The sequence below is a fragment of the Salmo trutta genome, chromosome 6 (assembly GCF_901001165.1).
Source record: "Salmo trutta chromosome 6, fSalTru1.1, whole genome shotgun sequence".
Lineage (NCBI taxonomy): Eukaryota > Metazoa > Chordata > Actinopteri > Salmoniformes > Salmonidae > Salmo > Salmo trutta.
The window spans coordinates 56,686,165-56,713,240 of NC_042962.1; the positions used below are offsets into that span (position 1 = coordinate 56,686,165).

A 27,076-nucleotide genomic window follows, 5' to 3' on the forward strand; every position below is an offset into this window, starting at 1 on the left:
AGAAGACTCAGTGGTAAAGGACAAACCTGATAATCAGATCTTTGTAATGAGATGGCTTTATTATAGTGCTGAGGCACATTATTTATTATAAACATGAGGGGAAAGGGAACACAATTACACTGTACACTGTATGCAAAATAACAACCTACATATTTATTCTTTAATTACATTACTCCAGGTATAAACTAGAGAAGCAGTAGCCAATGAGGAAGGGTCAGTAGGGTCGGTAGAATGAGTTTCAAGGTCAAAGGTTACAGACTGGGGGTGTATGGGGAGAAGAGACTAGAGCTAAAGTCATAAAATAGTGATAAAATATGATCAAGTTCATATATTAAGACAGTTATGAAATTGTCACTGGCGCAAAAGTCTCCAGATTTTCCAACAAAAGCCTGAAAGATAAAAAGGGAGTAACACAACTGCAAACATACTTTTTACACAACAAGGACTGTTCTAGATATCAGTGATTATTAGATGTTGGTGGGTAAATAACTAACTCTTCACCAATTTAAAATGATTTGAGAAGAGGGATATGGAACTGTTGCATACAACAACACTGTAGCAGTATACTCGCTGCAGATAGAAAGGTAAACAGGAGAGACCGCTGGACGAGGCGTGATCCTCCATGATGTTTCTGTTAGCGAGGCGGAGGGAGAGGCTGCATCTGGAGAGAGTCATAGGTATCCTTGGTGGCGGCACTCAAACCCTGATAGAGAGATGGAGGGGGGGACACAGTCAACTAGGATTGATCCCAAATCTCTCACTAAACCCTTGCCTCATCCACTTTGCTCCAAACCTCTCACTGCACACTTCCCTCTCATCTACTTCCCTACCACTGTCCCCTCAGAGAGAAACTAACAGTGAAACAAGGGCTGTTATGTTTGTGTATTCGGGCCTTGTTAATTGGTTGGTTTCAGCGGTGGGGCGTGGTCAATAGGGAACGTGCAAGTGTTTTGTTGGACTGTGTGAGCCATGTGTATCCTGTGCATCCGACAAATAAACTTCATCTACACACCTGGTACACCTGGTCGTTCTTGTTCCTGCGGCGCTGCTTGTCCTTCACAGCGATCTCCCTGTACGTGTCGTCGGTTGGTTTTTTAAGGGACTGCGGAGGGAAACACTGAGTTAGGAGAAACATATCCATATCTTTTATAATATTTAAACTAACATGAAATGATACTGTATGTTGGGTAATGCACTTACCGTGTAAGTGTCGTCATTATTCCTGCGATTCTGTGAATAATATAAGAAGGTACACAGAATCAGGCTTTTGATGCATGATTGGGGAAATACGAATCTCATTCTTCTACACGAGATATAGATCCACACACACTTACATCGCGTGCCGTTGCAGCACTCTCTGGATCCCTGTTTATTCGCCCATAACCGCCCCCGTCCGTAGGTTTCAGATCCTAGAAAACACAGGGACAGTGTTCCAGGATCATCAACACACCCCCCCCCTCTCCACACACACACACACACACGACTACTCACAGTGTAGATATCATCATCCTCCAATATCTTGCCCTTGAAGAACTACAAGACAGAGAGATCAGCCAAATATGTTGAGACAATAACTGGTCCTAATAAAACTGGTACCTGTATATCCAATCAGAGGTTTATCTACGTCTACCCATATAGTGGTGTGTAAACTTGGACTCACTTTCTCTCTGAGCAACAGTCCAGTGATGACGAGACCGTAGAGCAGGAGGAAGCCGTCCAGAATGTAGCAGAGTTTAGGGTCGTACAGGGGGGTGATCGCCTCTGCAGGGGAGAGGTTGACATTAATGAGAACACACACACCAAACACCCCCGGTAAAACCCACCCCTCACTGGTAGAAAGAATATGTCAGGAAGGTGAATGGAAGTAGGTGTGTGTGTGTGAGTGAGTATGTGTCTATGTGCACTCACTTTCACACACACACACTCTTTCTCATGTACTGAACAGAAACAGTTTCTTAACTTTTTCACTTCTCTCTCTGTGCGTCTCAGGAAGACAGTCATATGACAGTCAGGCTCCGTGTGGTTGCTGTGACTCTAAGCCTTTTTGTGGTGGGGGTGAGTAGAGCTGTATCTAGCTCAGTGGTTTCCTCAGCTGCAACACATTCTGAGTCTGAGGTGGTATAACTGCCTATGTGAGCCCCAGGTGTGTGTTTCTGTTACTTATATGGCATCAGCAAAGACCTATTTCCAACTTACTTTGTACCAGGACTGACTAAAGCTTAGAGACCAAATCAGCCACATCCAAACGATAGGTATCGGTCCATGGACTGCAAAATACACTCTCCCCCCTCCTTATCTGTCATTTCCAATTAGACATATCTGATCTAGAAACAGTTTGGCCTCCCTTCAAGAGAGAGACTGACGATAAGGATGCAGTCAGGATTACAGAAGCCGATGAAACACTGTGGTCAGGCCTTAGGACGGCTGAGACACTGTGGTCAGGCCTTAGGACTGCTGAGACACTGAAACACTGTGGTCAGGCCTTAGGACGGCTGAGACACTGAAACACTGTGGTCAGGCCTTAGGACGGCTGAGACACTGAAACACTGTGGTCAGGCCTTAGGACGGCTGAGACACTGAAACACTGTGGTCAGGCCTTAGGACGGCTGAGACACTGAAACACTGTGGTCAGGCCTTAGGACGGCTGAGACACTGAAACACTGTGGTCAGGCCTTAGGACGGCTGAGACACTGAAACACTGTGGTCAGGCCTTAGGACGGCTGAGACACTGAAACACTGGTCAGGCCTTAGGACGGCTGAGACACTGAAACACTGGTCAGGCCTTAGGTTGGCTGAGACACTGTGGTCAGGCCTTAGGATGGCTGAGACACTGAAACACTGTGGTCAGGCCTTAGGATGGCTGAGACACTGAAACACTGTGGTCAGGCCTTAGGGTGGCTGAGACACTGAAACACTGTGGTCAGGCCTTAGGGTGGCTGAGACACTGAAACACTGTGGTCAGGCCTTAGGGTGGCTGAGACACTGAAACACTGTGGTCAGGCCTTAGGGTGGCTGAGACACTGAAACACTGTGGTCGGGCCTTAGGATGGCTGAGACACTGTGGTCAGGCCTTAGGATGGCTGAGACACTGAAACCCTGTGGTCAAGCCTTAGGATGGCTGAGACACTGAAACAATGTGGTCAGGCCTTAGGATGTCTGAGACACTGTGGTCAGGCCTTAGGATGGCTGAGACACTGAAACACTGTGGTCAGTAAGCTCTTAAGTATATACCAAACATTAGGAACACCTGGCCTTGAACTGAGTTTACCTGTATGTGGTGCTGCTCCATCTGTTCTCTCCCTTTGAGGGACAATAGGAGGAGACCTTCAGCACGGTGAATACAGAGGCAAGTGTGTGTGTGTGTGTGTGTGTGTGTGTGTGTGTGTGTGTGTGTGTGTGTGTGTGTCTCCATATACAGAAAAGTTCACAATTCTCCTGCATGTTTTCTACTGCAATCTGCTGTCCGCTTGCACCTGCAGTGAATGAGAGAGTAGGCTGTGCAGTAGTCTACATGTGCCAGTCAGTGAATGAGAGAGGAGGCTGTGCAGTAGTCTACATGTGCCAGTCAGTGAATGAGAGAGGAGGCTGTGCAGTAGTCTACATGTGCCCGTCAGCGAATGAGAGAGGAGGCTGAGCAGTAGTCTACATGTGTCAGTCAGTGAATGAGAGAGGAGGCTGAGCAGTAATCTATATGTGCCAGTCAGCGAATGAGAGAGGAGGCTGTGCAGTAGTCTATATGTGCCAGTCAGCGAATGAGAGAGGAGGCTGTGCAGTAGTCAACATGTGCCAGTCAGTGAATGAGAGAGGAGGCTGTGCAGTAGTCTACATGTGTCAGTCAGTGAATGAGAGAGGAGGCTGTGCAGTAGTCTATATGTTCCAATCAGTGAATGAGAGAGGAGGCTGTGCAGTAGTCTGCATGTGCCAGTCAGCGAATGAGAGAGGAGGCTGTTTAGTAGTCTACATGTGTCAGTCAGCGAATGAGAGAGGAGGCTGTGCAGTAGTCTACGTGTCAGTCAGTGAATGAGAGAGGAGGCTGAGCAGTAGTCTGTCTATATGTGCCAGTCAGCGAATGAGAGAGGAGGCTGAGCAGTAGTCTATATGTGCCAGTCAGTGAATGAGAGAGGAGGCTGTGCAGTAGTCTATATGTGCCAGTCAAGGAATGAGAGAGGGAGGATATGCAGTAGTCTATGTGTGCCAGTCAGTGAATGAGAGAGGGAGGATATGCAGTAGTCTATATGTGCCAGTCAGTGAAGGAGAGAGGGAGGATATGTAGTAGTCTATATGTGCCAGTCAGTGAAGGAGAGAGGGAGGATATGCAGTAGTCTATATGTGCCAGTCAGTGAAGGAAAGAGGGAGGATATGTGGTCTACATTACCAGCACTGTACCACCAGGGTTGTTCAACCAGCCTAAAAGAAAATCGTCCTTCGCCTCGTGTCACCTGCACTAAAAGCCATGACAGAACACAGCATGTGACTCATAGAAGACAGGGTCAGGGCTCCAGTAGCAGACTGGTGCTGGGTTGTATTCATTAGGTATCTGGACGGAAGAAAACGGACGGAAACAGGGAGGGGCAACCTGAAATTATCCAATAATAAACATTTGTTTTCGTTTCCTGTTGCAAAATGTTTTGCTAAGGTGTGCGCTAATGAAGACGACCCTGTAAGAGGGGCCTCATCGAAACACTACAACAGGAAATGCTTTCTTAGTCTAATCAAGTAATAATGTAGTCAGTCACTTGGTGAATGTGTTTATCCAAGGAGACTAAAAGATATACTCAATTCAAAATGTTTGCAGCTTGATGATTGAGTTCAGAATTGAACATTCTGCTTGTTTTCCTTGCCTTTCAGAATCCAAATAATTGATTTAATTAATTGTGCAAATAATAAAACCTATGGCAACAGCTATAGAACACAGCTAGATTGTATGGTAATTTGTGAATTGTTTCATTGAGGTCTGCTCTGTGTAAAGACTACAGCATCACAATGTCAAAGTTATTTCCATTTAAATGTATTTCCTTCATCCTCCCTGACCCTTTGTCTATTCTGTCGTTTATCCTCAGAAAGTGGGACGGAGGCAGAGCTATTGAAAGTGGGACGGAGGCAGAGCTGTTGAAAGTGGGACGGAGGCAGAGCTGTTGAAAGTGGGACGGAGGCAGAGCTGTTGAAAGTGGGACGGAGGCAGAGCTGTTGAAAGTGGGACGGAGGCAGAGCTGTTGAAAGTGGGACGGAGGCAGAGCTGTTGAAAGTGGGACGGAGGCAGAGCTGTTGAAAGTGGGACGGAGGCAGAGCTATTGAAAGTGGGACGGAGGCAGAGCTATTGAAAGTGGGACGGAGGCAGAGCTATTGAAAGTGGGACGGAGGCAGAGCTATTGAAAGTGGGACGGAGGCAGAGCTATTGAAAGTGGGACGGAGGCAGAGCTATTGAAAGTGGGACGGAGGCAGAGCTATTGAAAGTGGGACGGAGGCAGAGCTATTGAAAGTGGGACGGAGGCAGAGCTATTGAAAGTGGGACGGAGGCAGAGCTATTGAAAGTGGGACGGAGGCAGAGCTATTGAAAGTGGGACGGAGGCAGAGCTATTGAAAGTGGGACGGAGGCAGAGCTGTTGAAAGTGGGACGGAGGCAGAGCTGTTGAAAGTGGGACGGAGGCAGAGCTGTTGAAAGTGGGACGGAGGCAGAGCTGTTGAAAGTGGGACGGAGGCAGAGCTGTTGAAAGTGGGACGGAGGCAGAGCTATTGAAAGTGGGACGGAGGCAGAGCTATTGAAAGTGGGACGGAGGCAGAGCTATTGAAAGTGGGACGGAGGCAGAGCTATTGAAAGTGGGACGGAGGCAGAGCTATTGAAAGTGGGACGGAGGCAGAGCTATTGAAAGTGGGACGGAGGCAGAGCTATTGAAAGTGGGACGGAGGCAGAGCTATTGAAAGTGGGACGGAGGCAGAGCTATTGAAAGTGGGACGGAGGCAGAGCTATTGAAAGTGGGACGGAGGCAGAGCTATTGAAAGTGGGACGGAGGCAGAGCTATTGAAAGTGGGACGGAGGCAGAGCTATTGAAAGTGGGACGGAGGCAGAGCTATTGAAAGTGGGACGGAGGCAGAGCTATTGAAAATGGGACGGAGGCAGAGTGATTGAAAATGGGACGGAGGCAGAGCTATTGAAAGTGGGACGGAGCAGAGCTATTGAAAATGGGACGGAGGCAGAGCTATTGAAAGTGGGACGGAGGCAGAGCTAGAAGTTCAGAAGGAGAAAGTGTAGGCTGTATAGAAATAATGACATTCACATTGAAAACCATTCAACCAAAAAGTTTCTATCATCATAATGGAGGTGTAGATCACATCTCACATTCCACTGTTCTGACTTAGAAACAAGGCTGCATGGGATTTCTGTTCATGCAACTCCGTGCAGCCAATGGCAATGTCCGCTTTAGGTATAATGCCAGGAGCTGCTTGTGGATGAGAGATTCTAACTCAGTTCTACGTCTGACACAGCCGAAACAACTGCTATGCGGATGTTGGCTAAAGCGGACCTGATTGAATGGAGCCGTTTGTGTAAATTATGTTTCTCTCACTAGATTGTTAATTGGTAGCAGCACCAAGTCATATTCTGGGCATGTGTAGGAATAAAAGATGATGTTTAACGACAGATGGCCTACAGTTTACTGAGCGGAATTGGACATTGACTAAATGAACAGTCTTTGTTCTGTGTTTGTAGCACCTTTTAATGTGTACATACTACAAAACAACATTTACAATGAGGTCATTCAGTAAACAATTGATTTGTTTTCAATAACTTTTAGTTTTTTGACCTAGGAGGGAGAAGTTTCCACTAGCACTGCCATGATTGTGGCTGTGGTCGCCTCACAGACACAGACTCTCCCTTCCCACCACAGGTAACCCCTAGTGTGGTTAAAGCCTCCTCAGGGGCCTCTGCAGAAAGGGCCAAACACATGTGGCAGGAACAGCAATACTTTGTTCATCATTTGATGTAAAAAAAAAAAAAAATAGATCTGTGTTCTTCATCACTTCATACTCAAATGTGATGCTTTATAGCACCATATTGTGCAATACTTCCATTGTGCAACACATTTACATGTGAACAAGTTCTAGTGAAGGTTAACCCTGATTACATGTTGTGCACGTTAAGTTAGGGTCAACTACACCCACACTCCAAACTGAATTATGGGGCTATGGAGAAACCACCTGTCCTGTAAGAGGCCTACTGACAGGAAATTAAATGGAATGTGATTAACCCCAGCACCATGAAACGTGAGGTAGGATTACGGTCAAGTCCTAGATCGCAGATCATCGTGAAGTGATATTATCTGAAACAGGAAGCTTTCATTGTGAAGCTGCCGTTGAGAGGTGTGGGGGGGCATGGATAGAGGTGGTGGGGGGCGGGTGTATCAGACCTGACATGATGAGCTCTGCAGATTGTTTCCTAATAACTATTTTTAAGAAACAGCTGCATCGCTACAAGAACATATCTCGGTCTCTCGCTCTCTCTCTCTCTGCATTGCGGTCAGAGTTCTTGTCTCGAACCCTGAGAACGCTACAGAGTCCAGTTGTATAATATATTGCACAATTTTGAGTGTGTGAATGTATGCATGTGAATTTGCAAGAAAATATATATTTAAACAGAAATATCGGAATTTGTCTACGTTGTGTGGGAACCTATCCTGTTTTTCACTGAGTATGTGAATCCAACATTGATTATTACAGCAAGGGGAGAGTTCATTTTGAAATAGCCCACCCCTAAAACTAGGATTGTGTGTTTGATTGAATAGTAGCCTCAGTTTAGTCCATCTCAGGCCTGACCAGTGCAGTGGCCACAGGTAAACGGCTACAATTTGAATGTAAAGGTCAAAGGTTACAATCTTTTTAATTGTTGTTAAAGAGTTTGCTGCTGAGGTTTTTTTATTGCTAACTTTAACGTCATGTACTGCCTGTGACCGTGTTAATGGAACATACCATCTATCTACTGGTCTCCTAAAAGGAAACTGACTGAAATCTTTGTTTTGATAGATTATTTTGCAGTGTGGTGACATCAACATCTGTCATTTCTCGGTAGAAGTTTGTTGGAAAGAGAGAAACAAGTAGGTGTGTTAAAATCCTTGTTTAAAAAGTGACACTCAGCAACTTTGACGTACCGTCATTGAGTGATGTGATTCCACCCACTGAAAACTCTGTTTGAAGACGTGAATACATTTCCATTCAGCTTTTGCCTCTGAAGACAGACTTGTTTATGTTTCAATTGCATAATCAGATGATTTGAGTAGTAAAAAAATGGTTTCCCCCCCCCCAGAGATTGTTGATCAGTCTTTAGAGCCTGTTGAGCAATTACAGCATAGTTTAGTTTAACACGCAGGCCAAAATGAAGGGTGCAATTTTGCTGGATTATTGCATTAAAACATTTTGAATAGACCATTGCATTTTTAAAATAAAAATTCTGCAAATCAACACATTAGTAATTTTACATAAACTGCATCTTAAACCCCAAAAGTTGCTCACTGTGATTGTAATATTCATAAGTGTAAACATACTGAAATATAATTGGATGCCTTTTTCCTGCCGTATCATACTGTGCTGATTGGTTAAGACCACTCAGACGGTTAGGTCATGGTCAGTTGATCGTGGTTGGAGATAAGTGAACATGCCAGTTGTAGCTAGCTAATAAAGAGCTACGTTAACAAATATCCTGTAGTACCGCATTGTATTATTGTGTACAAAGCGTGCAAAACAAGACATGGTGTCAGAGTAAAAGGTCTTAAAAGATGGATTTTTCTGGAGTTCCTTCACCTCGAATGGACTGGGAGTCTACAAACTGACCCGATGCATGGCGTAAGTACAAACAGCATGTGGAGCTGATGTTCACGGGTCCTCTGAAGGCAAGAGAAGAGAGAAAGTGCAGCTACCTGCTCCTCTGGATCGGTGAAAAAGGGAGATATTTACAACACATGGACACATACCGAGGCTGAATCAAAGGTACTGAAAACATACTACGGTCGTTTTGAAGCATATGTTGTGCCGAAGACCAGTAGGATTTTCGCTAGGTACAACTTCCATGAGAAAGTACAGGGAGCGAGCGAGTCTTTTGAACAGTTTGTGACTGAGCTGCGTCTGCTTGTGAAAGACTGTGATTATGCAAACAAGGATGAGATGGTCAGGGACCGTATTGTATTTGGAATACACTCACCGCGAGTGAGAGAGAAACTTTTGAATGTGGGGTCTGAGCTAACGCTGGACAAAGCTATCGACATAGCCAGATCTCACGAGTTAGCACAGGCTCAGATGAAACGCGTCTCGCGCGGCATCACGTGAACAAGCAGTGCACGCGGTCAGGCAGACATCGAAGCACACCTCCGGTTTTAGAACGGAGAGACAACTCCAAAACAGCGACACAGACTCAAAACATGTGGATATTGTGGATACAAAGTGCATGGCGAACAAGGAAATTTCCCAGCTAAAGGCAAACGGTGTACTAAATGTGGTAAATGGAATCACTTTGCAAAACTGTGCAGAGCTTACCGTGGAAAAACAGTACACACAGTGAGTGAAGATGAAACGTCAAAAGAGTCAAACGCTGATGAACTGTTTGATTCAGTGACACAGAAAATTCAAATATCAGAGACAGAGCAAGCCTTTGCTGACATTGAGACAGGAACACAAGGCACAGAGCTAAAGTTCAAACTAGACACTGGTGCACAAGTAAACATTATTCCTCTGAATAAGTACCGCAGCTTGACATCTGAGTGCGAGCTACAGCCCACCATGCGCAGACTGACTGGTTATGGTGGTGAACAGCTCCCAGTAAAAGGCACATGCACTTTCAAATGCAAATACAAGGAAAGTGACATGATGTTGGACTTTTACGTTGTTGACACTAGAGCACCTGCAGTGCTAGGTCTTAAAGCATGTTTAGACATGGACCTCATCAAGCTAGTTTTATCAGTAACAGCACCAGTAGAGACAGGAAATGTACTGGAGGAGTTTGCTGATGTCTTTACAGGAATAGGATTATTCCCAGGAGAATGTACCATTCACCTTGACCCAGACGCAACCCGTGTTCGACCCACTGAGAAAGATTCCCCTTGCTCTCCGTGCCCGTCTGAAGAAAGAGTTGGAGAGCATGGAGCAATCTGACATAGTCACCAAGGTTACAGAACCGACTGACTGGGTAAACGCGTTAGTGGCGGTGGAGAAACCACGCACAGGCAAGCTCCGAGTATGTCTCGACCCAAGAGACTTGAACAAGGCTATCAAACACCCCCATTACCCTTTATCGACGCTAGATGGCATCACACACACGCTAGCGGGAGCACACTACTTCAGTGTCATGGACGCTAGATCAGGCTACTGGGCTATCAAGCTCACAGAAGAGTCATCGAAGCTCACAACATTCAACACACCGTTTGGACGCTACAGGTTCCGTCGCCTGCCTTTTGGGATTATCTCAGCCCAAGACGAGTTTCAGCGAAAGATCGACGAAATGTACGAAGGCCTCGACGGAGTTGTGGACGACATCCTTGTTTATGGTCGACCCAAAGAGGAGCACGACCGAAACCTCCGCGCGATGCTGAAAAGGTCCCGCGAGAGAGGAGTCCGGCTCAACCCCGAGAAGAGCACAGTCGGCGCTACAGAGGTCAGCTACTTCAGACATCTTCTCACTGAGAATGGAATCAAGCCAGATCCACAGAAGATCTCAGCCATAAAATAAATGGAGCCATCAAAGAAACAGCAGCTGCAACCTGAGGTCGTCAGCTACAAGGAAATGCATGAAAAACGTGCACAGAGACAACAACAACAACAAGCGATACTACGACAGGTCAGCTAGACCACTGCCACCACTGATCAACGGAGAGTCAGTTAGAATCCAGGTGCATGGCCTCTGGAAGCCAGCAGTCATCATCCAGCCAGCTGACACTGAACGTTCATATCACGTCCGCACCGCAGAAGAAGCGGTTTACTGCCGCAATCGTCGTCACTTACTGAACACAAAAGAACAACACACTGATGAGATGAACTGTTCCCCTGAAAGAGAACGTGATGGACTAAAAACACACACAGCACAACATACACCACACTTACCTGCAACACCACAAGAACTGATGACTGACACAGAAGCATGCTCAACATCATATCGCACAACGTCAGGAAGAGGTCAAGCCCAGAGCTGTCCTAGACCTGTGAAATGTCAAAGGGTGTAGGCAGATCGCTGCCCTAAAAGAGTTCCAGACTGTAAACTTGTTATTGAAGGTTCACTTAAATGCTTTGGTATTGTATTTGTTTGAAATGTTAAGATGTCATTTCTACAGTGAAAGCTGAGCTGCTGAGAATCCCTTGTTTGAAAAGTAACAGTATGTTGAATCATTGGTTCAGAGTCTGTTGATTCAGTTGGTGTATTATGCAATATAAATGGTTACCTACCTTGAGTTCAAACTACAGAGCATGTATTCAAAAGAAACGCTTAGAATATGTAAAACATTTTTGTTTTAAAAGGGGGATGTAATATTCATATGTGTAAACATACTGAATTATAATTGGATGCATTTTACCTCCGTATCATACTGTGCTATGATTGGTTAAGACCACCCAGATGGTTAGGTCATGGTCAGTTGATCATGGTTGGAGATAAGTGAACATGCCAGTTGTAGCTAGCTAATAAAGAGCTACGTTAACAAATATCCTGTACTACTGCATTTTATTATTTTGTACAAAGCGTGCAAAACAAGACCGTGATGAAATAAATATCACTACATGTAACTTCAGATTTTATGGACCTGCCTTTGTCATTAGGATTTAATTAGTTAATAGTGTAACTGGTAGTATTAACTTTCAAACTCTAGTGTTGTTCAGAGCGGAAACAGAAGGCCCTCCTACATAGTTCTCTGTCACAGTGGGACATGAGTGAGAGAGAACCCCAACCCTGTCATGGTTACAGTAATGTATCTCACACCAGACACTTCGTGTTAGATGATGGGTACAAAAACAAAGCTTCCCCAAAATGACACAGCCAGCTGGCAGAAAGGAGCGAATCGCTAACGGAAAATTAAATGGAGAAGTTGATATACATTGATAGTTTCTCTAATGCGCAAACAATGAGCAAATCGTAAAGTGGAGAAGCTATTGACAACACTGACACTTTCTCTAATAACCGTGTAAGAGGACTTGTCCAGTTAGGCAGTATATCGTAATCTATACATCTTTACCGTCCGAATAGGACACTTGTATACTGTCAAAAGAACCCACCATTATTTAAACGCATAGAACAGTAACCATAACTTTCCCAGCATTTTAAATTGCTTATCTAAATAAAGAGTTGACCATTGACTGTCATTCACACACACACACACACTCTACACACACACACTACACACACACGTACATTGTAATATTGTTGTATTATATATTTTGTATTGTAGATATGTAGTGGTGTAATAATGATATGATGTACTGTTTTATCTTTTGTTTTATGTGTAATCTAAGTGCCTTAATGCGTTTGGACCCCAGGAAGAGTAGCTAATGGCAGCAGCTAAAGGGGGATCTCTAATCAATACCAATTGGTTGACAACGGGGCCCGAGCGCTCACACGATCAGTTACACATACTGTAGACTAGCCTACGTCGCCGACACTGACTCTGCAAAATCAGAACGTTAGAATTATGAAATATATATTTTTAAATGAAGTAATCATTAGCAATTTAGTTGTTAGCGTGAACCAATCCAAAATATGTTTCTGCATTAGATATTCTTCAAGCGACCCCTCATTCTCTGTCTTTGAGAAGAAAAATAAAGTTGAAAAAGTAAAATCATGATGCCATCTCTCCTCCTTTTCTAAACCTTACCATAACCTTTATTTCACTGGTTGTGTTCTAGGATTACATTACCCTTTCTGGTAGAACATTACATTATGGCACGGAGCTAAGTGATAATGACAAGGTATATAGCTACTCACAATGAAAACAGTATTTGTCCAGATAGTATTATATTGAAATTGGGGATAGTCTATTATTGATTCAGAGTAACGCACCACATACTTTGCACTATATTATAAACTGGGTGGTTCGAGCCCTGAATACGGATTGGCTGAAAGCCGTGGTATATCAGACCGTATACCATGGGTATGACAAAACATTTATTTTGACTGTTCTAATTACATGTGTAACCAGTTTATACCAGCAATAAGGTACCTCAGGGGTTTGTGGTATATGGCCAATATACCACGGATAAGGGCTTTATCCAGGCACTCTGCGTTGCGCATACTACGAACAACACTTAGCCGTGGTATGTTGGCCATACACTACACCCTCTTTGGGCCTTATTACTTAAATAGGACAATACAACAACAATACCGTAACTTACACTGACAGTGAGGGTTTGAGAATGACTGTTGGAACAGGAAACAAGAATATGATAATTTTACTGATATTAACAAATCTAGGTAGATGTTTTAAATTGGCGTGTTTGAATATTTTTTTTAATCTGTCCCCTTTGATGAGAAAACACAATCAGAGTGGAAGGAGACAGACACCTTTATTCTCCACATGATCAAAACCCAACTCAAAGTCAGAGCCGGGTCTCTGCCCGTCTGTTCACTTGTGTACAATACAGATCACACACACTTCACAGTAACGTAACATTTGAAAGCCAATCCAAACCAACGTGAGGGCATTGACACGATGGAGAGAGTAGTAAATGTGGTGCAAAAAAGTCCCTTCATTCAGGGCCAAGAAGTTAAATACAGGTCAAGTTATTATTTCCTCTAACAATATGCCCTGGTTCTAAACACCTGTGTGAGAATCTGGAACTCTTGTGTTTATTAAACCCTCTATATGACTACAGCGCTGTGTTTTGCTCTCCCTCGTTTGTCTTTTCCTGCTTCATCAAAGATGGCCGACTCTTGTTGAGAAACAGAGGACACCGCCGTGGGTGAGCTGAGTTTTACCAAGCCAGGATTCAAAGCACCATGCAGGCATCATATGTAGTACGACTCCATTTGAGTGTGTGCCTGTACAGCTGTATAGTGGTCTAATGAGTAAACTAGACTTTCAGCTAAATACTGCAGAGTTACACCAGCTCTTTGATGATACCAGGTTGTTGGAGGCGTCGGATGGTTGAGCACCGATTGACAGGGGTCAGGGATGAGCCCAGGTGCAAAGAGAAACAGGGTTTGGAGGGGTCTTACCGACATAGGGTAGTGCAGTAGACAGGACCAGCAGGCCTCCCGTCCACTTCCGAGGGTCCATCGCTCCTCTGGATGGATGCGGTCGAGCCCCTTCTCTTAGAAACCGTCCCACACTCCTCTCTGCTGTCCTCTCTTCTGTCTTCCTGGGCCTTGGGGGATGATGGCCCTCCAAAGCTGGGTTTTGTGGGCAACCTCTCGTTCTCCTGTCTCTCTCTGTGTTGGGGTGGTGTTGTCCTCCTACAGCAGCTGCTTGAGGCTGAGTGATGCTTCGACTCGCTGGCGGCTCCTCGCCTTAGCGTACAGGAAGTGGCTTAGTGTTGCTCCACCTGGTTACACAAGACAGACACACACGCCTCTCTCAGCCTGGCCTATACTTCCCTTATCCTCAACTCTAAAGACATGGCTCCTTCTCATTACTCAGAGGAGGCACTTCCTGTCAATGTTGAGAGGAATAGGTTTTTTACTGAAGAGCTGTGTGTTATACAATTGTATTGGACTCATCTACTTAGTAGCCCAGTGACTGAAGAGCTCTGTGCTATTAGTTCTATTGGACTCATCTACCTAATAGCCCAGTGTGACCAGTCATGCTTACTTGTATCCTACATGGGAAAACCAACCTGATTATTTAATAAGATAAATATTACATTTACAAGAACAAAGGAAAGTACTGCACATACAAAATATAACTTTATTTATACAAATCAGCCATCATTTTGTTTACAAAAATATGTATCGTGTCAGCATCAAAACCTCAATCAGTTTGTTTTACAGGTGGTGATCAGAAAGGTTCTGAAGCCATTTCAGGCACAGATTTTTTTTTTTTAGAATAGAGTAGCATAATATATATATATATATATATATATATATATATATATATATATATATATATATATATATATATATATATATATATATATATATATATATATATATATATAAAAACACTTATTTCACGTAGAAAATATACAAAGAATGTATTTAAATTCCAGCAAAAATCAGAAGTGAAGTTGTAAAACTGAATACATTTTGTTTTAAATGCATGTCATATTTAGTTATATTTTGGCATGAAATTGAATTTAAATGAATTAGACCCAAACTAATTAAATGAAGACTAGACTAAAAAAGGTTTACTTGTAAAATGAGAAATGGATTTGTAGATGACAAGTGCAATGCTTCATAATCAACACATACCACTAACTATAACACACAATTTAATTCAACAAGAGCATCATGTTTTCCCTTTGCTTTAAAGAAATGGTTCACCCAAATTACAACTTATTCTAATATGATGGATACCTACATTAAAGGTATTCTATGGAGCTAGCGTCTGCCACCCAGAATGTGGGTTTGTTTACCTTGCTACAGCTTATTGGTGGCATTGTCCAAAAGCAATAGAGTGGTGGTACCCTTGTTGGCATACCCCAAATGGCATTACAAAAAACAATCACCTCCTGACTACAACAGATGTAATTTGGTCAAACTACCCTTCAAGCCAGTTGCTTCTGTCTGTACCAAGCCTCACACCTCCCCCTCTTGTGGTAAAAATACAACACTGCATGTGACTGCTCACATGGGAGAGTGATGCCATCAATTCTTTCTTAGAACTACAAAAGCCAAATGAACTCCCTAACAACGAAGGCAGTCCTTCTTAAAATAATTATATTTCACAACAAGAGAGCTTCCTAAAGGGTATAACCTGCTCACTCATGCAATTACACACAGAGATCCATCCCTATAGCCATACATTTCAATTGGAAGCATAAGAGAGAAACTCTGAATTCCAAACCACCCCCTTCCCCCACAGACACCCCAGTAGATATTACATTATTTGGAATTCAGCAAATGGCCATTATTGAGCAAATTTAGTTGGAATTAAAAAAATAAAAATGGCTTCATCGTTCCAAATATTGGGTCCATCATCCCCTGCCCTCTAGATCCCTACGGAAAACGTACGATTCCTCTGCATCAAACTGACTGTGGTGTCCTCCTACAAGAATCACAAGACAGAAATACAACAGTCAGCTGTTCTGAAGCCACTGTAAACTAAAACAGTGACTCAGTACATTTTTGTCACATGCACTTTGTGCTATTCATTACTTTCATTCCTGACAATAAACCATATCGATGACACATTGATCAAACACCATGACATCTGACCAATCAGACTCTGTTTCAGAGGTGCACTCCACAACAGTGCATCCTGAGATGATTTGCACCAGGCAGTGAAACCCCTAGTCACTGATCCTGTGTCAGAGGCTGGGGGCTGTTTCTGGACAGGGCCTCAGAGGCAAGAGAAAAGCATCAATAGCTACTCACTCAGTGGTGTCTCCTGTAGGGTGTAGCCTTGTAGGGTGTAGCCTTGTAGGGTGTAGCCTTGTAGGGTGTAGCCTTGTAGGGTGTAGCCTTGAAGTAGTCTTCTGGGGTGACTGTCTTCACCCCTCCAAAGTAGTCCAGAACCCACACCTTGGTGATGTTCATCTTGGCAAAGAACCAGTTGTGGTCGGTGGGCCAGTCAACCATCTCAGGGTGGCGGCTGAACAGGGCTTTCTTGGCAAAGGTGGCCTCTGTACCGTTAATCTGTCAGAGACATACAGGTAAACAGAACAGTGAGGATTCATGAAGATAAACTCTGTACAAGTGAGTGAGACTGATTGTGTGTGTATGTCATTAACCCTCACCTCCAGCACAGAGCCGGAGAAGATGATGTGATAAACTCTGTGCAAGTGAGTGAGACTGATTGTGTGTGTATGTCATTAACCCTCACCTCCAGCACAGAGCCGGAGAAGATGATGTGGGCACAAAGGGGATCCTGAGGGTCGTATCCTTGGTTCTTACAGAAGTCTGTCTGGGCCAGGGACATGGACAAGGAAGCCTGGGGGTTCACCTGAAACACAGTCAGTCAGTATCTCCTTACTCTTCAGCACATCCCTTTTGAATGGCATCACACATATAGGCCTGTGTAGGTTATATATTAGAGAAAAGGTACAAAGTTTAGCCTATGGTTTGCTCGCTTTAGGTATATGCCAGGAGCCGCTTGTGGATTGGACAGCTCTAACGCAGTTCAACATCTGAGGATGTTGGCTAAAGCGGATCGGATTGAGCCCAAAGAGTGTGTCGTAACCTGGCATACATGGTGCTGGCTGGGTCAGACTAGGAGCTGTCAATTCATTGCCACCATCAACATATGACTGAAATGTGACGTCATTTAGCCTTCCCTGTAGCTCAGTTGGTAGAGCATGGTGTTTGCAACACCAGGGGTGTGGGTTCGATTCCCACGGGGGGCCAAGTACGAAGAAAAAAAAAATGTATGAAATGAAAATGAAATGTATGCATTCACTACTGTAAGTCGCTCTGGATAAGAGCGTCTGCTAAATGACGTAAATGTAATGTAAATGTAAATTTACAAAAAACTGTGTCACTCCCCAAAAGCAGCTGACTCATGATGGGCCAATGAGTTGCATAATTTAACAACTTTCAGTCATGGCTCTAAATGGAAATGAAGTGTCATCTACAAATAGAACAAGGACTTTTTCTTGCAGTAGGCGACATAATGCAAATAATAACCTTATCTGTCATCGACTTTACTTCATTGTATTGTCTTTACATTGTTGGCAACAACAGTGATCCATACCTTTCCTACGTTGCAATTGACAGAAATATTGTCCTACCCACCATTAAATCCTGGACAGAGATCTCCATAGTGGTGAGGTACATGTAGGGCACCCCAGTCCCAGACCCAACTGGCCCGTCACTGGTAGAGAACACATTGGAGAAGGGTTGTCCTTGCACTGGCTCATGGGTCGATATTGTGGCCATGGAAGCCCAGTTGCACTGGTTGGCGACGAATCTAGCCATCCTGGCGACTTCCTCGTGCGGAGGGATTCTGTAAAGTTCGCCGGGCATAGCGAAAAGCAGTAGAAGCCCTGCTGCCAGCAATGTGTTCATGTTGATTTCCATCTCCTCCATAAACCAGTGCGGTATAAGAACGTTGTAAACACAAGTAGAAAGAAAGGAACGAGGAGTGTTTTGTATGCTGCGGTCACGTGATCAGGGACCTGTGTCATGTGACTTTACAGCTGGGCGCGAGCCTAACTTTTTTTCTCAAATCCAGGCGCACTCAATTACCAGTAATTGTTCCCATGATAAAAAACAAGTTGCTTTCTACGAAAACGGTAAGAATAGGGCTAGCGTGAAAGACCATTTCAACATATTCGGGGAGATTTGTATCCCTCCTGTTGATGGTAAACCTGACCATGAAATACACCTGTGAATCACTTCAACAGCCCACAAAACACTGATGGTTGGTTGTGGAAAAGCTGTCACCAAAAAGAAGACCGACACACCGCTCCGCTAGGTCGCCAGTTTATGTAGACCGATTTCGCCGGGAAACTGCGCAAACCGCATCTGCACACGAGCGACAAGTTACATCGCTGTCATCTGTTCATAAATTCTCGAGCTGTCGGGTAATGGTGCCCATGACACAACTGGCGCATTGTCCCCGGCACATCCAATTGGCTGTGAGGAGCTGAACACAGGGCGGCGTCCACAATTCTGTGTGTGTGTTCTTCCAAACAGCCAAGCCATGCTGCTCCTCTAGAAGACTGACGAGGCGTCTAGAGATGCCTGTACTGCCAAAGACATCCAGTGTCAATAGTTTTAAATGTACAATGTTTTTATTGCAAGTGCACTTATTTGTGTTTCCTAATAAGTATTGTACTAAGACCCTAGTTGGCCTACATTTGCCTCTTGTATGTAAGTGTTCTAGGGTTTTGATGTGGAAAACATTTCCTTTAGAATTTCCAACTGGGTAAACTCCTAGACAGTTGAACCTCTTCAATTGCTTTCCATTTCTACAGGTCTTAGTTGACAACGCAGTCAACTGAACTGGTCCACTAAAAGCATTCAGTGACTACTTCATCTACACAACTTGATTTGGTTCAATGGTGGACCTCATACAATGGTATCATTTCTAAAATATGCCATCTTACAGATGCTTCTAGCCTAAGAGACTTAATCATGCATGTGCACATTTTACATATGGGTGGTCCTGGGAATTGAACCCTCTACCCTGGCGTTACAAGCCCCATGCTCTACAAACTGCTACACTGAACAAAAATGCAACATGTAAAGTGTTGGTTTCATGTGCTGAAATAAGATTCCATGAATGTTCCATACACACCAAGCTTTGTCATTTTCTGTACAGATTTGTTAATATCCTTGTTAATGAGCATTTCTCCTTTGCCAAAATAATCCATTTACTTGACAAGTGTGGCATATTAAGAAGCTGATTAAACAACACAATCATTATACCGTTGCACCTTGTGCTGGGGACAAAGGGCCTCTCAAATGTGCAGTTTTGTCACAATGCCACATCTCAACTTTTGAGGGAGCATGCAATTGGTATGCTGACTGCATGAATCATTTTTTTGTCATTTTGTAAATGCTCTTATCCAGAGTAACTTACAGAAGCAATTATGGTTATGTGCTTTGCACAAAGGCAAATCGACAGATTTGTTTTGTTTTACCTAGTCAGCTTGGGGATTTGAACCAGCAACCTTTCAGTTACTAGCCCAACGCTCTTAACTGCTATGCTACCTGCCAACAGAGCTGTTGCAAGATAATTAAATGTTCATTGCTCTACCATAAGCTGCCTCCAACATCATTTTAGAGAATTTTGCAGTACGTCCAACCAACCAGACCACGTGTATGGCGTCGTTTGGGCAAGCGGTTTGCTGATGTCAATGTTGTGAACAGAGTGCCCCATGGTGGGGTTATGGTATGGGCAGGCATAAGCTACAGACAACCACAATTGGATTTTATTGATGGCAATTTGAATGTACAAAAATACTGTGACGAGATCCTGAGGCCCAATGTGAGGCCCATTTCTTTCAAGGTATCTGTGACCAACAGATGTATATCTGTACTCCCAGTCATGTAAAATCCATAGACTAGGGCCTAATGAATTTATTTCAGTTGACTGATTTCCTCATATGAACTGTAACTCAGTCAAATCAATGAAATTGTTGCTTGTTGCATTTATAAACTCAGCAAAAAAAGAAACATCCCTTTTTCAGGACCCTGTCTTTCAAAGACAATTCGTAAATATCCAAATAACTTCACAGATCTTCATTGTAAAGTGTTTACATACTGTTTCCCATGCTTGTTCAATGAACCATAAACAATGAATGAACATGCCCCTGTGGAACGGTCGTTAAGACACTAACAGCTTAAAGATGGTAGGCAATTAAGGTCACAGTTATGAAAACTTAGGACACTAAAGAGGCCTTTCAACTGACTCTGAGAAACACCAAAATAAAGATGCCCAGGGTCCCTGCTCATCTGCGTGATTGTGCCTTAAGTATGCTGCAAGGAGGCATGAGGACTGCAGATGTGGCCAGAGAAATAAATTGCAATGTCCGTACTGAGACGCCTAAGACAGCGCTACAGGGAGACAGGACGGACAGCTGATTGTCCTTGCAGTGGCAGACCACGTGTAACAACACCTGCACAGGATCGGTACATCCGAACATCACACCTGCGGGACAGGTACAGAATGGCAACAACTGCCCGAGTTACACCAGGAACGCATAATCCCTCCATCAGTGCTCAGACTGTCCTCAATAGGCTGAGAGGCTGGACTGAGGGCTTGTAGGCCTGTTGTAAGGCAGGTCCTCACTGGCAACAACGTAGCCTATGGGCACAAACCCACCGTCGCTGCACCTGACAGGACTGGAAAAAAGTGCACTTCACTGACGAGTCGCAGTTTTGTCTCACCAGGGGTGATGGTCGGATTCGCGTTTATCGTCGAAGGAATGAGCGTTATACCGAGGCCTGTACAATGGAGCGGATCGATTTGGAGGTGGAGGGTCCGTCATGGTCTGGGACGGTGTGTCACAGCATCATCGGACTGAGCTTGTTGTCATTGCAGGCAATCTCAACGCTGTGCGTTACAGGGACGACATCCTCCTCCCTCATGTGGTACCCTTCCTGCAGGCTCATCCTGACATGACCCTCCAGCATGACAATGCCACAAGCCATACTGCTTGTTCTGTGCGTGATTTCCTGCAAGACAGGAATGTCAGTGTTCTGCCAATGGAAGCGAAGAGCCTGGATCTCCATCCCATTGAGCACGTCTGGGACCTGTTGAATCAGAGGGTGAGAGCTAGGGCCATTCCCCCCCAGAAATGTCTGGGAACTTGCAGGTGCCTTGGTGGAAGAGGAGTAACATCTCACAGCAAGAACTGGCAAATCTGGTGCTGTCCATTAGGAGATGCACTGCAGCACCTAATACAGCTGATGGCCACACCAGATACTGTTTCTTCTGATTTTGACCCCCCCCTTTGTTCAGGGACACATTATTTCATTTCTGTTAGTCACATGTCTGTGGAACTTGTTCAGTTTATGTCTCAGTTGTTGAATCTTATGTTCACACAAATATTTACACATGTTAAATTTGCTGAAAATAAATGCAGTTGACAGTGAGAGGACATTTCTATTTTTGCTGAGTTTATTTTTGTTAAGTATACAAAGGCTCATTTACAGGTTAATAGACAAAGGTGATGAGGGCAAAGCATAACAGGTTGTCCACGATCATACACATCTTGGGGTCATTGTGGCCTGGTCTGAAGGCAGATTTGGTTACAGCACAAACTGACTATGTAATGGGTCTGGAAGCAGGCTCTAGGAGCAGGCTTTAATGGAGTATTTTGTTTCTGTGTTAATCTCAAGGTTCAGGCCAGCAGTCCCTGACAGCCTTCACTGCCACACTGACATGTCACTTCCTGTTCCGGGTCACAGTCAGGGCTGTGGGAGTAGTTCCAGGTCAACTCAGTCCCCGCCTTCACCACTCTGCAAGAAAATATAGAAAAAGCACAATCTGCTGTTGGTACTGATATATCAACCCAATCGCGTAGTTTTATCACAAAATCATTACCCATTAAAAAGGGACTATTCCGGACACTTACTTGCTGGTGAAGAAGGCGATGACGGGGAAGTTTGGATCATGAGAGTCAGTGAAGACGTTCTGCACAAATAGGTTGGGGTCGCAGCTGTGCTGTAGAGACAAAATGTCAGAGGTTATGAGTGGGTGGGTTAAAGAATGGGAGTAGATAGTCACACCATCATACACCTACATTTATGAACCTTCCCACGTTCCCCTCCTTCGTGGCATCTAGGTAATACCGGTGCTCCATAGGGTTCTGCTTTGGGCCCAGTTTTTTGGGGCTTGCGCTTGTGGACACAGACAGCTTCACATCCACTTCTTTCATGTCTGGTTGGGAATTCAGCTGTGGCTTCTGTACCCCATTCTCTTGCTCCAGACCCTCTTCAACCTCCATGCCTGAAGAAGGAAAAGTGTAACAGGAAAGAAAATAAGTTAGACTGCATATTATCTAGGCACCCACAATGCCTCGTTTCTCAATGTTCATCATTGGGAACCATAGCCTGGTTAAACCAGTGGAACAATAGTGAGTGCAGCGGTCAGTCTTGTGTAACCAGGCTAATGGAACCATGAAGCCCCATGAAGCCCCCTGAAGCATCCGTTGGCCCAGTTTCCAGTACCTGTGAGAGGTTGGACTGGCAGGGAGCTCCCCACCAACACAGCTTGTATCTGTGGAGAAAGCTCCACCCCGGGCCTCTGGATAACGGGCACATGAAGCCCGTCAGGAGGTGAGGAGGGGGGCGAGGGCTCCAGGGTCTCTGCAGGCGCTCGTCCCTCCCCTGCCGGCGCCAGCCATTCATCTACCACCTCCACCTCGTCGTCGGAGGGAAGCTCCGCCTTCTGCCGCTTGGGTGGGAGGGGCTCGTCGGAGTCCAGTCCTGCCCTGAGAACTACACCTGAAAGGAAGGGAAGTTAATAACGTTTCAGATCCTTGATTTGGATCCACAGTTCAGCCTTTATTAATGGGATGGTTCTTATGCAAATACAGTGGCTTGCAAAAGTATTCATCCCCCTTGGTGTTTTTCTTATTTTGTTGCGTTACAACCTGTACTTTAAATTGATTTTTATTTGGATTTCATGTAATGGACATACACAAAATAGTCCAAATTGGTGAAGTGAAATGAAAAAATAAAATTGTTTCAATTTTTTTTTTTTATTAAATGGAAAAGTGGTGTGTGCATATATATTCACCACCTTTGCTGTGAAGCCCCTAAATAAGATCTGGTGCAACCAATTACCTTCAGAAGTCACATAATTAGTTAAATAAAGTCCACCTTTGTGCAATCTAAGTGTCACATGATCTGTCACATGATCTCAGTATATACACACCTGTTCTGAAAGGCCCCAGAGTCTGCAATACCACTAAGCAAGGGGCACCACCAAGCAAGTAGCACCATGAACACCAAGGAGCTCTCCAAACAGTTCAGGGACAAAGTTGTGGAGAAGTACAGATCAACAAAAAAAATATCTGAAACTTTGAACAGCCCACGGAGCACCATTAAATCCATTATTAAAAAATTGAAAGAATATTTACATTTAAGTCATTTAGCAGACGCTCTTATCCAGAGCGACTTACAAATGGCACCACAACAAACCTGCCAAGAGAGGGCTGCCCACCAAAACTCACAGACCAGGCAAGGAGGGCATTAATCAGAGAGGCAACAAAGAGACCAAAGATAAATAACCCTGAAGGAGCTGCAAAGCTCCACCGCAGAGATTGGAGTATCTGTCTATAGGACCACGTTAAGCTGTATTCTCCACAGAGCTGGGCTTTGTGGAAGAGTTGCCAGAAAAAAAGCCATTGCTTAAATAAAAAAATATGCAAACACGTCTGGTGTTCACCAAAAGGCATGTGGGAGACTCCCCAAACATATGGAAGAAGGTACTCTGGTCAGATGAGACTAAAATGTAGCTTTTTGGCCATCAAGGAAAACGCTGTGTCTGGCACAAACCCAACACCTCTCATCAATCTGAGAACACCATTTAATCGGCAGGGATTGGGAAACTGGTCAGAATTGAATGAATGATGGATGGCGCTAAATACTGGGAAATTCTTGAGGGAAACCTGTTTCAGTCTTCCAGAGATTTGGGACTGGGACCACCTACTGCTAAAGCAACACTCGAGTGGTTTAAGGGGAAACATTTAAATGTCTTGGAATGGCCTAGTCAAAGCCCAGACCACAATCCAATTGAGAATCTGTGGTACGACTAAGACTGCTGTACTCTAGTGGAATCCATCCCACTTGAAGGAGCTGGAGCAGTTTTTCCTTGAGGAATGGACAAAAATGTCAGTGGCTAGATGTGCCAAGCTTATAGAGACATACCCCAAGAGACTTGCAGTTGTAATTGCTGCAAAAGGTGGCTCTACAAAGTATTGACTTTGGGGGGGTGAATAGTTATGCACGCTCAAGTTCTTGTGTATTTCACAAAAAAATATATTTTGCATCTTCAAAGTGGTAGGCATGTTGTGTAAATCAAATGATACAATCCCCCCAAAAATACATTTTAATTCCAGGTTGTAAGGCAACAAAATAGGAAAAATGCCAAGGGGGTGAAATATTATCGCAAGCCACTGTATGTACATTTTCGCTGAACAATCATTTTAAGCGTACAGGAGCAAACTGTCACTTTCCCCTACCTGCATATGTGCACACGAACGTGCCTCTGTCTAGGTCGTCACGGCAACGCACCCCCCATCCTTTGTTTCCGGTGGGGAAGACCTGCAGCCGGACACGCAGACCCCGCTGAACCACACGGTTCTGGCACATTCCACGGTCACACCCACACCATGGACCGCATTCGTACAGCCTAGCAGACACACACAGATACATATCTCATGAGTAGTTGGTAATGGCAGGCACTCACCAGGCACAATAGATACACAAAGGACATTAACACAGCCAGACGCCCAGCCCAACTCACCCTTTGGGCACAGGCTCAGACAGCCTCTGGTGGGAGTAGTGTTTGCCGCCGGGGGTCAGCCGAGAGCAGGCGCAGCTCTCCGTGTCACCACAGCCGTCAGTGCAGTCGCAGCAGGTGGTGAACAGTGGGCCCGAACTGAGGAAACAGCCGTGAGGCCAACGCTCCTTCCTGTAGCGGAAGTCCTCCGGCCTCACTCCTTCCTCCCGCAGGCACAACTCCACCGGCGTTGGCTCTGACCCCCGGCTCAGGTCCCTCTCGGCTAGCCCGGGTGGGCGCCACTGCGGTGGCCGCAGACACTCCAACTGCACCAGGGGGTCAAAGGTGAAGTCATCCACCTGCAGAACGCCGTGACTCTCCGTGGCAAACAGAAAGCATAGCACCTCCCCTGGGGTGCAGAGACTCAGCCCACATGGAGCCTTGTAAACAACGCCCCGCTCCGTGACCTCAGAGTCCAACTCTGCACCCTCAGAATTCTCAGAGCCCTCCCCCTTAGAGTCTGGTTCAGTCCCATCACAATCGGTCTCAATCCCTGTAGTGAGAGGTGGGGTGGGAGCACACTGCCGCTGGAAGGAGCAGAGTAGGGGGATCCTGAGAGGGTTGTGGCCCCGGAAGTGGTGTGCGGACGGGGGCAGGTGGGGCACACAGGCCTGGCTGCAGGTATGGAGCTGGTAGGGGAGCTGGAGGGGCAGCAGGGGAGCCGTGAGGTCCTCTCTGTTGGGGTAGGGGGGCGACATGGGGATGATGGAGCCATCGTAACGGAGGGGTGAGGGAGGGGAGACGGGCTCTGTCTGTTGGGGGGGCAGTGGAGTCTGGGGGTCGTCAATATCAGGGACTGAAACTGTGAGGATTTCTGTGTGGTGGAGAAGATGTTGGGAAGATGTTAGGCTAGCAGCAAACTGAGATATTGGGATAGCTCAGAGACCACGTTTGGATCCAATCAATCCAATACTTTAATGATATACTGGGCGTGAAGTAGGCTGTGTACCTGCACCAATAACCACCTCCACAAAAGACTCATTCCCAGTGGCAGGGGCTGTATTTGTAGCTGGGGCTGTATTTGTAGCTGGGCCTGTAGTTGCCGGTGTCACAATCAGCCCGGAATCCAATAATGTAATCATATTCATCCCCTGGACATATTCTAAAACAAAAACAGAACAATTATTGCATCAATGGCCAGTATGTGTGTGTGTGTGTGTGTACTGTATATATGGTACCTCTGTCTGTAGCAGTGCAGGTCTTGATGGCATGCTTCAGGTGTGTCAGATATTCATACAGCTCATCAAATGCTTGTTCCACATCCACCTGTACCCAGAATGACTTCGCCCTCGCTGAAATCAGAGAAAACAATGTCAGGAACAAATCATTTGCATGATGATCTCCAACAACAACTGGTTCCATCTTTCAATCTGGATGAGATGTATGTGAAACTAGAAACAATATAACGGTATAAGTGAAAATTCCTCACCAACTTCTGTTTTCTCTGACCCATCCATTTTCAATATTGATGGATGGTCAGCTGGTTATGAATTCCTCGGATACCTGCTAAGAAAATGTGCAATTGGCTAAGCACATAGTCAATATTATGCCGGATATACAGCCTACCAAAGACCAATCTAGCTACATCTATATTATTGGTATCCAACGTCGATGGCCTAGCTAGTACTACCAGCTAACGTACACCAGTAAGGATGTTGTAAGTAACAACATTAGCTAGACCTCTAGCTATCTTTGCTATGCTGCATGCATTGATTTCAGGAAGTTGCTTGCAAAAATCATCATTATACAAGTGTCGACACCAATTTACAGTTCGTTCAAAACATAAGCTAATGTACCTACTGCCTTATCTATTTAACCCTGATGGTATCGAGACATTTTACTTTGTCTACTTCCATTGATGAAATTTGAATACCCACAATGCACTTCACTATTTTGTTCATATAGAAGACAAATCCAACATATTACCGATCTGCAAATCCACAGTAGCGTAACAAAGCAATGGGAATCAGATAAATTGACCAATTTTACATTCGCTTGAGTCA

The 27,076-nt window shown here is 44.8% G+C and overlaps 3 protein-coding genes across 6 annotated transcripts; all 3 read right to left on the minus strand.

Moving 5' to 3' along the window:
• Window positions 1-52: 52 nt before the first annotated feature.
• Window positions 53-14,486, minus strand: LOC115196379 (T-cell surface glycoprotein CD3 zeta chain-like). The gene is made up of 7 exons (XM_029757154.1): window positions 14,177-14,486; window positions 1,661-1,761; window positions 1,492-1,533; window positions 1,335-1,409; window positions 1,201-1,230; window positions 1,013-1,102; window positions 53-703 (listed from the first exon to the last, which is right to left on the minus strand). The coding sequence occupies exons 1-7, from the start codon at window positions 14,235-14,237 to the stop codon at window positions 635-637; spliced, it is 468 nt and encodes a 155-aa protein (XP_029613014.1). The 5' UTR covers window positions 14,238-14,486; the 3' UTR covers window positions 53-634.
• A 795-nt stretch (window positions 14,487-15,281) lies between these two features.
• On the minus strand, window positions 15,282-18,242 carry LOC115196378 (protein CREG1-like). Its single transcript, XM_029757153.1, has 4 exons — window positions 17,849-18,242; window positions 16,941-17,060; window positions 16,493-16,753; window positions 15,282-16,163 (listed from the first exon to the last, which is right to left on the minus strand). The coding sequence occupies exons 1-3, from the start codon at window positions 18,140-18,142 to the stop codon at window positions 16,493-16,495; spliced, it is 675 nt and encodes a 224-aa protein (XP_029613013.1). The 5' UTR covers window positions 18,143-18,242; the 3' UTR covers window positions 15,282-16,163.
• A 3,419-nt stretch (window positions 18,243-21,661) lies between these two features.
• Window positions 21,662-26,948, minus strand: LOC115196380 (histone-lysine N-methyltransferase SETDB2). Of its 4 annotated transcripts, none has more exons than XM_029757159.1 (10): window positions 26,870-26,945; window positions 26,503-26,579; window positions 26,252-26,365; window positions 26,023-26,175; window positions 25,038-25,887; window positions 24,754-24,923; window positions 22,736-23,011; window positions 22,309-22,514; window positions 22,141-22,229; window positions 21,662-22,024 (listed from the first exon to the last, which is right to left on the minus strand). In XM_029757159.1, exons 2-10 carry the CDS (start codon window positions 26,528-26,530, stop codon window positions 21,907-21,909), a joined length of 2,004 nt encoding a protein of 667 aa, XP_029613019.1. In that variant the 5' UTR covers window positions 26,531-26,579; window positions 26,870-26,945; the 3' UTR covers window positions 21,662-21,906. The 4 variants fall into 4 exon arrangements, with proteins under 4 accessions (XP_029613019.1, XP_029613017.1, XP_029613018.1 ...); XM_029757157.1 differs by having other exon boundaries at window positions 26,874-26,941; XM_029757158.1 differs by having other exon boundaries at window positions 26,503-26,576; window positions 26,874-26,930.
• Window positions 26,949-27,076: the final 128 nt, after the last annotated feature.